The sequence below is a fragment of the Heliangelus exortis genome, chromosome 3 (assembly GCF_036169615.1).
Source record: "Heliangelus exortis chromosome 3, bHelExo1.hap1, whole genome shotgun sequence".
NCBI lineage: Eukaryota > Metazoa > Chordata > Aves > Apodiformes > Trochilidae > Heliangelus > Heliangelus exortis.
The window spans coordinates 4991044-5003753 of record NC_092424.1 but is presented as its reverse complement, the minus strand read 5'-3'; the positions used below and the strand labels follow the sequence as shown (position 1 = coordinate 5003753).

Sequence of the window (12710 nt, the reverse complement as noted above, 5' to 3'; positions counted from 1 at the left end):
CCCTGTGTGTTCACACAGGCTCCACAAAGGGAATTTCAGATGATGACAGTTTTACATGCTGCAGAAATTCAGGCTACAGAGTCAGGGAGCTTAGGTCCAGAGCTGACACTTACTTATCTCTGGTTTCTTATCTCTGTGTTTCAATTGCATAGAAAGCATCTTCTGAGAAACTCTTTTGTTAGAGGCTGAATAGTAACATTGGTTTTTATCTCAGCTTCCATGTTCTACTAGAACAGATAAAATGAATAAAACATCAGATGACAAATGTGGTCATTCATTTAATTCTTTGTCATCAGATGTATGTTTTTCATTAAACATATGCAGTTTCTCAACATTGAAAAGAGTTTTATTGTTTGGTTGGTTTTTATAAACTTACACTTGGTACATTCAAATCAGCTCCACTGTGGGATTCTGTTTGGGATGTGATATTGAAGGGTGGTGGACTTGAGTGCAGATCCCTTTTTTCTCTTATATTTTAGTTATCACTGCAGATAAGGAATTTGGCACAGGGGTGAAGTACTGTTGAACATGGAAATGTGGTTTTGGGAGCAAAACCCTAACCCTCAGATTCTGTAGGTTCTAGTAGCTCCAGCACTGCCAGTTCCTACCAGCTGCAAATGGACCTCCCTTCCTCTAATGAATATATAAATATTTCTATTTCTCTTTCCACTTTCATCCGTGCAGGACAGAAGATATAAAGGAGAATGTGTTTGCTGTCCTTCTGGTAGTTCTTGTTTCATTTCTTGGATTCCTAACTCTGAATCAAGGCTTCTGCAAAGACATTTGGGTTCTGTTGTTCTGTCTGGTGATGGCCAGCTGCCAGTATTCCCTCCTAAAGGTAGGGCACAAAGTCATGCCCAGCTCCTGAGTTCTCTTTGAAGTTCCACAATGGCAAAGTCCTGTGAGCCAACTTTGTTTCTGTTTTGTTTTTTAGAGTGTTCAGCCTGATCCTGCTTCACCAATACATGTAAGTCCTGACCAGAATAACAAATCTCTCTCCCTTCTTAATCACCTCTGTGCTCTGAAATAGTTTCTGTTCTGTGAAACACAGGTAATAAATAGTTTGCTGTTCTGGGTGATTTATGAAAATGAGCAACGTGTCAATGATTTTGAGACTTTTACTAAGTTTAATTAAACATTAATATGTTTAATAAATTTGAATTTATCAGTACTATTAGAAAAAAGCTTTAAGCTAAAAGAGGCAATAAAAACAAATGAATCCGGAGTAGTTTTCTAAAATTCAGTCCTGTGGCATCAGACAGACTTTCTTCCTAGAAACAGTAGCTGGAAATGGCAGAATTTCCAGATTAGCACATCAGTCCAAACTTTCTTTTTAGAAACAGTAACTGGAAATGGCAGAATTTACAGATGAGCACATCAGTCATTGACTTAATTTGGGCTTTAAATCTCTTTTTTTTTTTTTTAGATTTGGGATAGATTTTTTTTTTTTTAGTACTATTTTTAATCTGATATTGCAGCTCTGATCCTCAATAGTATTAGTAGCTTGTCAGATAAGTAGCTTTCCAAAGAAATATTTCCCTGTTGTTATAATATGGTCACAGTTCCTGGGCTTATGTCCTGAAGTGGCCAAATCTGTGGGTGAACGTAGACTGTAAGGATTTTTGCTGCTTTCTATTTATTGAGTATATCTGAGAACCTGAATTCTGACAGTGACAACCACCTTCAAGGAAACAATTCCTTACCCAAGTCTGTCCTTGTTATAGGACTGGCTTGGGAACATCATCCTACAAGTGCAACCTGAGCCCTCCACCTCTCTGAGTGTCTCAGTAGTTTTGATTTGTGGCTCCTGGAAGATATTGCAGGAGTCACTGGGTCCCTTGCTTCCTTTTGCACTGTCTGCTTGGTTGTTCACATTTCTTCCTTAGCTCACTGAATGGTTTTGAGGACCCTTTCTCTCTCTCTCTCTCTCTTCCCTCAGGGTTCAAAAGCATCAAGCTGAAAACTGCAGCTCTGCTGAGTTATTTCCCCTTGGCAGGGAGCAATTGTTTTTGTCAATTTAGAGGCTAGAAATACAGGCTGAACTTGAAATTGAGGTTAGGTACCAGTGTATGCCACACGTTTTGCTGAGATGGGTTTCAGAAGATCCTGGGTTTCTTTTCCATCTCATTTATTACGGGCTGAACTTCTGGTATTGTTGTTTATAATTTATTCACAGGAATTACTGTCTGCATAAAAAGCAAGGAAGGCAATGAACAGCAACTTATATTGGTAGGGTAATACTTTGGATACCTGAAAGAAATATTCCTATCTCAGTAAAGAGTTGTGGGGTTTTGGGGACTAAAATAATGTTCTCGGTTTAATTACCACGTTTCTGAACATAACAGTGTGAATCAAACAATTTGCATTTATTCAGACATTAGTAATGGGTAGATTTGTTTAAAGTGGGTGGCAAACAGTTTAATCAAAGCTACATTAAAAATCTATTTACCCCAGATTTTTTTAGTGTTAAAGTAGGTTTAAACAGAACACTTTTTGTGTAGAATCCATGTTTGAATTTCAAACTCCCACAATACTATCACAAGTATTATTCACCATGTAGTATTCTGTGCCATGCAGCTGTGCACCAAAGTAACAATAGGTGTTCCCCATATGTTTTCCTAAAACTTTGTTTATCCAAGAACATTTTCTTGCAAACTTTTTGGAGACAACTGAAATGAAATTTAGTTTATCCACAGAGGGTTCAAAAGGTGAGAGGAATTACAGATGAAGTTAAAACAGAAGATTAGCTATTTCTACATTATGTCTTTTAACACAAGGTATTTGTAAAGGATTGCTTGAGCTAGTAAGCACCATGAAAAATAAGGCAAGAATGCAAGATACTCCATGTACTGTTTCATAATTCATGTGACTACATTAAAATCAAAGAGAATAACATCTCTTGATGTTAATGTAAGGATGCAGAACAGCAGAGGGATTAAAGAATAATCAGTATCATGTCCATGAAGGCAAATGCAGATGAGATTTTTTTTTTCATTGTGAAATAAACCATCACAAGCCACACATTTGCACGTTGAATTAATTTCTGTTCTTGGATCCAGGAGAAGCTGCTAATGCCTTATGCTCTCCAGTCCTGCCAAAGAGGTTCTAAACTTTTTCCTTGTCTCTCACATGCAAACTTTTTTACTGTTTGATGTGATTTTGTCATCTCTAGCCTAGACCATTTTGAAAAAGTCTGCTGTAAAGTGACCAACCAGTAAGCCCAGTGCCTGGGGATGAATGCAGCTTTTGGTCTGGACTCATCCTGAGTGCCCCTGTGCTCACTCCCTGTGCTGAGGAAGTGCTTCCTGACTCAACCCTATAGAGTCTGGTAGTCTGGTGAAATTTTATGGGAGATAAGATTATTTCTTGCCTGATACCATGCTGTGACTCCTCAGGTCTCCAAATTAAACACTGTGTATTGTCTGTATACTGGTTTTGTGGTAAGGTTGAGCTTCAGTATATAGGGAAGAACCTATCTAACTCAGCTAGGTTTTGAATTTTGTAATATTTTACACTCATTTTATTGAACTGTGATAATAGTTCTGTTTTGATCTGCTTTGCTGTTTAAGTTGAAACTTCCCAGGTTCTACAGCAAGTGCTGGCTACTGGCATTTATCACAGCTGCAGGTTTAGTGCTGCAAGCTGGGAGCCTGATTTTCCTGTCAGCCTGTGCTTCAGACTTTGCAGTTCTTGTCACCTGGGAGCTGGTGTCCTTTAGTTGCTGTTCACACAGGGGTAACTGATTCTGGGATGGTGGGATTTGGGAACAGCCTCCTCCCTACAGTGGTGGGGAGAAGAAAAAGTCCATCCCTAGTGTGAGTTTATTTACAATTCCATAAATCCCATAGGGCACTCAAAAAGTATTTTTAATTTGCCCTTGTAAGCTTTTTCTGTAGAACTGAGCATACACACTTTTATAAAAAGCCTTTTGTCTTTTTCTTTTTGCATGGGTGCACCCACAAAGAAAGAAATCATTAGATCTGGTGTTGGGCAAAGGTTGGACTGGATGATCTTGGAGGTCTCTTCCAACTGAATCATTCTGTGATTCTGTGATCTTCTTGAGATTTATCCATCGAAACATTTTGCAGTCAAAAGTGCTGTTTTACTAAATGGAAGTGTGTTTAATTATGATTCTAGCTCTGTTGAAAATCTTCATGTTTTAATGAAAACACATGATGCACCAGGGGTGTGTTTGTAGGATGTATGTTTCTGAGGCATATTGTGACAAGCATGGACCTGAAAAAATCAAGATTTTGTCTCATTCCCCATCTCCATCTGAATAAAAGGGAAGGTGGTATTCACTCATGTTTTGCAGGCTGTTCAGACAGTCTCTGAAAGCTGCTTCTCCAGTTCTAACCAGCATCACTGCCACTAGCATGGGTAGAGGGATTTATTTAGAAGTAGGAGTTGAATATAAAGTGTAAATCCAATGGAGTATGTCAGTGCCCTGCTTGGAACTGGAAGGGATGTGGAGCTAAACCTCAGGACTTCCAGGCATCAACTCAGTCTTACCCAGCTGCCTTCAAATAGTTACCTCAGAAAGATAAACCTGGGTTCTGTAATTGAAGAGATAAGACAGGGATGTAAGACAACCATGGAACAGACTTTGTTCTGGAGTGCACATCAGGCTATCAATCATTAAGCAATTGTTTAGATGTAATATTTACTGGTTTCTTTTCCTAAGGCACAGCTCGTATTTAAGATAAATGATCTGAAGTTTAAAAACAGCCAGAAAATGATTTTTTTTTTTTTTTTTTAAAGTCAGATTTTTATCTTTTCAACCCCTTTTTTATTTTATCTTTTTTTCTTTTCACGGACACGTGTCCTATTAAGAAAAAAAAAATTAATAAAATTGAATCTCTGATTAAACACCAACCAGGATTTGTCAGTCTGACCTGATTCATATGCCAGGAATGTGAGGTGCAGAATAAACCCTCTGGTTCCCTGCAATCTGCCACCTTGTGAACTGATTGATCCCAAAAGAGAGTACAGATCAGGTAAAAGCAGTGTAACATACAAGCCTGGCTGGCAGCCAAACAAGTATGGGCACTGTTTCAGATCAGTAAACAGACTCAAAAAAACAAGAAATGTTCTTTTGTTATACTCAAATTACATCTTCTGAAAAGGAAGGGTTTCAGAGCAGCAGCTTTCTGCAAGGGAAGCCTGAGTCCTTGTCACTTTGCTCCTGGTTTTTCATGCTCCAGGAATCTTCTGACTCATCAGCATTTAAAACACCTTATTTACCTTTAAGCTTGCTACCTGGAGAGCTATTAGAGTTTTCCTAAGTGTCTGTTTTACTTCCTGGCCCTCAGTCCCAGAGCAGTGTATTACAGGATTAATTCAAATCAAGCACATGAGGGGTGTGTATGAAAGAAATAAATGAAGGATCCTTCCACATACTGATTCTTTTGGATCATGATTTTTCAAGGTACTGCATGAGACAGACCAGAAACTTCTGATGAGTGTCACCCCCTTCAGGAGGGATGCTGGTTTGCTGTCAAGAGGTTGAAATCAACAACAAAAAAATTAATTTAATTCTACTGGTGCAAAAAATTAATGTCTGTGCCTTACACTATGCCTATGAGGTGCTCTATTATTTTTTTACTTCCTAGGATGCAATTAAAAAATTAATTTTGTTTCATTAAAGGCAAGCTACTTGGCACAGACATTCATTAAAATAAAGGAAATACAGAGAAAGATTTTTTTTCTACAGGAAAGAAAGGTTCAAACAGATTGAGGTGATTTATTTTATACTGAAAATGATAACTACCTCAATTAGTGTGTCTTGAAAGTTCCAGAAGGCTTGATTTTTTCAAAAGCATAAATGATTGCTGGTGTTGGTCTTAACTGCCTTTTGTGCCTTTTGAAAGTCTCCTCTGGAGAAAATACCTTGTAACATTTTTATTATTAATTGTTATGTGTAAGTCATTAAAATATTTCATCTGACTCCTGACCCTCTCTCCAGTTTAATGCACTGCACGTGGTAGTAGGAGAGTGAATACAGAATTCAAACCCTTTTTCTTTTTTTCCAGGGCCACAATAAGATCATAACCTACAGCAGACCTGTATATTTTTGCATATTGTGTGGCCTTATTTTGCTGCTAGATGCTGGATCTAAAGACACAAATCCTCCAGTTTACACCATGTATGGCTTGAAGCTCTTTTCTCCTCGGTCTCTCCAGTCAGCCAGAGACCATGTAATAGGTGAGTCAATATTTTTCCTAGGACTGTAAAAAATGAATTAAGCATTAGCCAGGGAAGCCAGTGTTTTCCCATGCTGGCAATCAAATGCATGGTATGGAAGCACAACTCTAGTTGAAATTGATGGAAACATTTGGAATGACTTAAGATGGGTGCAGGGGGTGTGGGGGGCAGCTCAGATAGAAGGAGTTCTTAATGAAATGAGACTCGTAGAAAAGTCTCTAAAGAAAACTGGCAGTCACTGGTGTTATTAGCAAAAGCCATCATCTGTGAAATGCAGTTAATCTTTGGAAGGGTTTGCCTGTGTGGAGCAGTTAGTGCAGAGTAAGCTGAGTTTTAAATTTAATGCCTGAAAGCTAAGTGGTGCCAGGTCCTCAGGTGGACATTTTTCTGCTCATGAGGAACACAGTTTTTTCTTGCTTGGTTTCATCTTGCTGTCCACATGATGAGTTAGTGTGGAGCAGCCACTGCCCAGTAGCTTTCCCACCCTGGTTCCTTCTAGAATCACACCCTGAGGTGGCTGAGGATACCCAGATACAAACCAGACCTGATGTGGTCCTTTGAATTAGTTGGAGTGGCTGCAGCTTGAAGTCTCCCATCTTTTCAGGATCCTTATTCCTGCTGCTTGCTCCCAGTCTGTCCCAGTCTGTGATGCTGCTGTAGTTGTGTCCCAGATCCATAGGAATGCTGAACTGGACTGGGGTCAAGTAGTACAACACTGATAGATATCAAGTAGAAATGTTAATGGTCACTGTAAAAGTCCTGAAAACTTCCCAGGAGCTGTTTTACCAAAGATGACCCATTGGTTTGTTAATTTAGAACCAGGAAAAACCTACTGTAGTAGAGGCAGAACATTTGTAATACAGAGCACATGACCTTTGGGGTCTGTATTCACCTGTGGCTGTGGTACTTGCTTTTTGCTCTACTCAAGCCAGGCTATTACTGCTTGAAAGGCATCCTATTTTTAGGAAAGCTTTCTAGTCCTTTATATGGGTTCATTGACTCCCAATCCTTCTCACTAGAAACAGGGGAATAATGAAGGCCTGCATCTCACTTATTTTCATTAGCTTCTTTCATTACTTTCCTTTGGTCTCATTAAAGTTTCTTCTTATATCTTATTTTCTCTGTCTGTCAAAGGTGAACAGTAAAAATGCTGATAAATAATTCAACAAGAATCTTAAATGACTCTTGGGATAGAGATAAATGAAAAACTATAGCAACCAGTGTAAAAAAAAAAAAAAAAAGTGTGGTTATAAATGTGCTAATTTTGTCTGGCCTCAAAAGAGATGGAGGAGCAGGTTCTTGAAACAGTGTGGGGGAGATGGTGGAGAGAGAGCAAATAAATCCAGGCTCATCTCCCCAGCTGGCATCTGTTTAACAAGAGATTGAGAAGAAACCATTTCCTTCTGTTTGTCTCCCATCCTTATTTTGCCAGCTTTGGGGATTGGCACATCTATGAGTGTATTTATCCAAGTGATGTTTGGTGCCACTCTCTGGCAATCTTTTCCTTGGTCTCTGTGGGAGTCCCAGCTTTTGGCTGCCACTGATCCTTGCAGTGTTTGCAGTACAACTGCTGCCCAAGCCATGGCACTTGGCATCCTCCAGCATCTTGCTGGGCTTTGAGTACAGCTTCCCTTAGGCACCTATATCTGAAAGTATAGAGTTGTTTGGGGCAGTGTTTTCAGAGGGAAGTTGGCCCCACTGGATACCACTGAAGTGTTGCTGTTGTTTTGCCCACTTGGTAGGTATTTTTTGTTATTTTTTATTGGTTCGTCATAATATGATGACTTAATTTCTGGTTTTTTCATGGCCTGTTATATTCAGAGGGCATATGTGGGGAAAACTAGGGATTTTTTTACTATAAACTACAAATACTGAGGAAAGGAAAAGTGTTCTATTTCAGCTAAGGTAATGGACATCACAGAAAGGACTTACAAGGAAGTAGTGTGATGCTGGATAGCATGCCATGATAAAAGTATTGAAATGAAGTTATAAAATAAAATCAGCAAATTCATAGATGTGTCTTTAACAGGCCTGTTTCTTTTCAAGCAATCTTTACAATCTGATTCTATTTTCTTGTAAGTTAATGATGGTTTTGATACTGATTTTTTTTCTTAGGGGGGGGGTAGGAGGGGAGATCATGGGATTAATTCATGCTAAGTATGGTTTTCATCTTGGATTTCCTTATTTCCTTGGATTTTCCTTTTTGTTAGGTTAGCATACATAGTGCAAGTAAGGGCAAAGCCAGAGCCAGCCTCAGGTTATTGGTGGTGTTAATGCCAGAAGCTGTTACACACTTCATGCACAGTAGTTTTTGTGATGAAGCCATTTGAGCATTAGACAGGTGAGTGGAATTGTTTGACAGACATCTCAGAAGAACAAGGATCAGCTGGTTACAGATTTTTGTGATGAGTCCTCAGCCTGCTACTTCCCTCAGTGAGGGAGCTGCTGTCAGGGGAAAAAGCCTCTCTGAGTGTTATTCTCAGATATGATCAGGAGGGAGTGAAAAATACTTTCTTACTCAACACTTTTTTTTTTTTTTCCTCTGTGGAAAAGTATTATTACACAGCTATATAAACATTTTTTTTAATAATCATTTTCTAAATTTATAAAATGTTTGCAGTGACATTGTGACATTGACTTTCTGTGTTTTTAAAAAGACCCAAAGCTTCCAAAGTCAAAATTTGTGTTTCCTTCTTATACTTAGCATCAGGTAGCTATTCCTTTAGAGCAAATCTTCAAAGTGCAATGTGAAATGCCAGCAGCTCACACCATCTCTTTAGTCCAGCTCTTAAAGGTGTTCTGTATGGAAATGTGGTGTTCTTAAAGGGATTATCTCTGGAATTCATAATGCAGTTTCAACTGATTGATCAGCTCCTTCTAGGATCTGCTTCCCAAAAGGGAAACTCTTGCTTCTTAATTCAGTCCTTTTGTGACAACAGTTTATTTTCCTCCCTGAAATACTCCTTTGTGCAGGATGAGATAAGCAAAGCTTATGAAAAAAGCTAATGAAGTTGTTAGAATTATTCACAATATTGAGTGGGAAGGTGAGGTGAGGACATTGCTGTAGTCAGCCACCTTTTCTCTTGCTTTACCTCCACCCCTATTTACTTTGGGTGTAATGTCTCTGTGATTACCCCTCCTTCCCCTGCTCTTGGGAGGGGGAGGATCCTCAGAAGAATCCTTTTTCTGAGGATTCTTACAGCCTCATTTGGACTGGAAGTCAGTAATCTGAGGTCTGGCAGTTCTGCAAGTCCTTTGCCTCAGTAACAAGATCTCCCCCAAATTTCAGCTGAGAGTTTTTTGGGATGGTTGATCCCAGGGCAACTCCATGCAGCCTCTTGGCTTTTTTTCCCTCTGTCTGCAAGAGCTGGCATTGCTTGGTTTGGTGAAATAGCTAAAAGAAAGGCAGAGTAGTAAAGAAAGAGGAGATTAAGAATGGCATTTGCATGTAAAAGATTGGGAAAACAGCATTTCCTGGTTTTCTTACCTATGGATAACTTGTGCCAGGGGTAGGAAGTTGTGAAGGGCACATTGTGAATATAAATACATTTCAGTGAGCCCTGTCTGTGCTTAATACTTGAGTAGGTCATTTTTTTTCCTGTGTTCTGACTTCCTCAGCCAGATTTACAGTCTCAGATAACAGTAATCTGTAATAGGACGAAGAGAAGAGCTGCTGGCCCTAACTCACTGTAGTGTTTTGAGCACAAGATGCTCAAAGGGGAGCTGGGAGTAAACTGTGGAATTAGCATTCAACAAAGAACCCAAATCCTGTTGTTACTGTAAAATTTAGTGGTGTAGGAAGGGGAACAAGTTGTAGTAGTGATTTGTGTAATTTGCTTGTTATGGGAATGAACAGGAGGAAAGTGCAGTCTTAGGATGTAAACTAGCACAGATGTACTTGTGTCTGAGGAAGAGTGGCTGACACACAGCTCTCTCCTTCTCTGTGCAGAATGTTCTGGTACTGGTCCAAAAAAGCAGTAAGAACATAAAGATACCTATGTCTTTGAAAGTTGACAGTGTTGGAGTCTCCAATTCTGGAGAGTAAATGGATGGGGAGGAGGAGAAGTGTCTGGAAATGGACAGAACATTAGGCCAGCATCCTAATTAACCTAAATTATGACTCCTGTTTTTCCTTGACTGTAAGGAAGCAATTTAAATCAGCATTTCTATTCAGAAAGAGGCTACATAAAGGTGTCAGTGTCAGACTGGGTTTTAGCCCTGGGTTCCTGTGCTGTTCTCAGTGTTCTTTCACTACTGCAAAGTCAAGGTCCATACTGCTGGAAGCTGGGGGAATATTCTGGGGAAGTTTCTTTATAGGTTTGTCTTATTTTCACACGTTTCCTGAAGAGTCTGCTGGTGAGGATACTTGGGGTCTTAGCCATTAAAATGTTTATTGTCTGTTACTATTGACTTGTTATACCTGTGCTTGAACCATCTCAGGTTCAATGAGGAAGTTGTGAATCTGCAAATGGAGATTTCTGTATTTTAAATAGAACAAATATAACTTTGAAAGTATTTTAAAAACAGTAAGAAGGCCACATAATGCTAGTCTGCCACTGTTTGTAAAAATTAAAAAGCTTAAAGTTAACCTCTGAGCTTTTGTTTCTCACATATGAATTATCATATTATTTTGAATACATCAGAAGGAATGTTTAATTGTTGCTGCTAATGTTCAGGTATCTCACAAGTGATTTTTCAGATTTTATTGCAACAGTTTCTTATTTTGGTCTGATGCCTGTTTGTCTGTTTTGGATGCACTGTGATGTAGGGCTGTATTCTAACATATCTCCTCTTATTTTCTTCAGTGTTTTTATATTGCTTTCCAGCAATTTCTCTTCTTGGTCTTTTCCCTCAAATCAACACCTTCTCTATCTATCTTTTGGAGCAAATAGACATGCTGCTTTTTGGTGGTTCTGGTAAGTAGCCAGTTTCATCCCTTTCTGGGCTTATAACTATATAGTAGAGTATAAAATTGCTTGCTTTAAAGCACAGTGCAGGTTAAAGCTCAAAGAGATGATTAACAGTGAGGTGAATGTTCACAAGACTTCTCTGATTAGATTTCTTTTTTTGTTTGCAAAGTTGTATACAGTTTTTGCTATAGGCTGCAAAATGTGACTGAGACATCAGGGAGTTCTTGCCAGGCGTGCCCAGTGTGAATATTTTCTCCATTAATAAAACAAGAAAAAATAAAATATTTTTCTTAAAATTCCATTAAAAAAAAAAAAAGTTTGGATTGTTCCATGCTAAGTCCTATTCACAATATATTGGATCTGAGATTTTCTGGTGTTACTTCAGTCAGATTAAACAAAGCCTGTGAAAGATGGTTTATCTTTTTTTGTGTGTGTGTGTGGGTTTGTTTTGGTTTTTTTTAGTTGATAGTAGTGGTTTTTGTTTTTTATCATGGCTTAAGTAGCTGAGAAGATTGGGGTATCCTGTCATCCTAGTTTGGTTCAAAAGCAAGTTGCATTCTTGTTCCTATTTACTACTTTTGCCTCATGGAATGATGCTGGAGTGATGCAAACTGGATTCCATTTGGGTGAAACTGAAAAGCAAGGTGCACAGGAAGGCTCCACTGTTGCCCTCCAGGCTGGAGACAGCCTGCAGGAAAGCATCTCAGACATTTATATCCTGGTTATGGCATTCTCAGCACTTTTCATATTACAGACCCTGCTTGCTGCATCATTCTGCTTGCTTCTCTAGCAGCCTTTGCTGAGAGGTTACAACCAGTACAGATGATTTTTTTTTTTCCCTTCTTGTCCCATAAATAGCATAACAGACCTGGAGGAAATAACATCCTTAAAGCCCTTATCCCATCAACAATGATCATTCCAGTGTCTGCTGAGCCCTGATTAGAGTGTGGCTTTGCAGCCTTTGGTTTTGAGACTGCTGAACTCCTGATTCCATCTCAGGTTTTCCTACCTCTCTTCTGGGACCTCTCAGAGAAGGTTAAAGCAAGAGATAGAGTGCAACTCCTGGTTGACTGAGCAGGTTAGGATGTTTTTGGATGATACCAAGGACTGTGTCTGGGAGGCAAGAGAGAGAAGGAAAAATCTGCATGGAGGTCAAGTAGAAAATTGCCAGATTAATTGATCACTTCAATCCTCTTCTGTGGCAGCATGAAGGGACATACTGATATTTTGGCAAAAGAGTGTTCAGCACAAACTGGGACCTCAGGTCAATGGAAAACACACAGGGTGCAATAGCATTGGACTTTCAGTCTTAGCTGTAAATAGTTTTGTGAGCTCATTTGAGGCATTGAAGGTGTTGTATCAACAGCCAGATTTGTGACATCTGATTTTAATCTGTATACCTCTTGTGATACAAAAGCTATTTCATTTTTTTTTCCTTTGACTGCACATTCTTCTTTAAGAAGAAATTCACCAACCTGTAATGTCTCTCTTTCAGCTGCTGCTGGGTTTGTGTCTGCTCTCTACAGCATTTCTCGAAGTTTTGTGGTTTTGGTTGTCCTGTATGCTTTCTGCTTCAGTGCAGTGAAGGTAAGCCAG

The 12710-nt window shown here is 39.1% G+C and overlaps 1 protein-coding gene across 1 annotated transcript in view; it reads left to right on the top strand.

Moving 5' to 3' along the window:
• PCNX2 (pecanex 2) overlaps positions 1-12710 on the top strand; it is a 147816-nt gene that overhangs the window by 38394 nt on the left and 96712 nt on the right. Inside the window, exons 11-15 of the mRNA XM_071738991.1 lie at positions 685-838; positions 935-967; positions 6033-6204; positions 11010-11120; positions 12610-12701. Of these exons, the coding sequence (XP_071595092.1) occupies positions 685-838; positions 935-967; positions 6033-6204; positions 11010-11120; positions 12610-12701 (562 nt within the window). The remainder of the gene's footprint in view (positions 1-684; positions 839-934; positions 968-6032; positions 6205-11009; positions 11121-12609; positions 12702-12710) is intronic.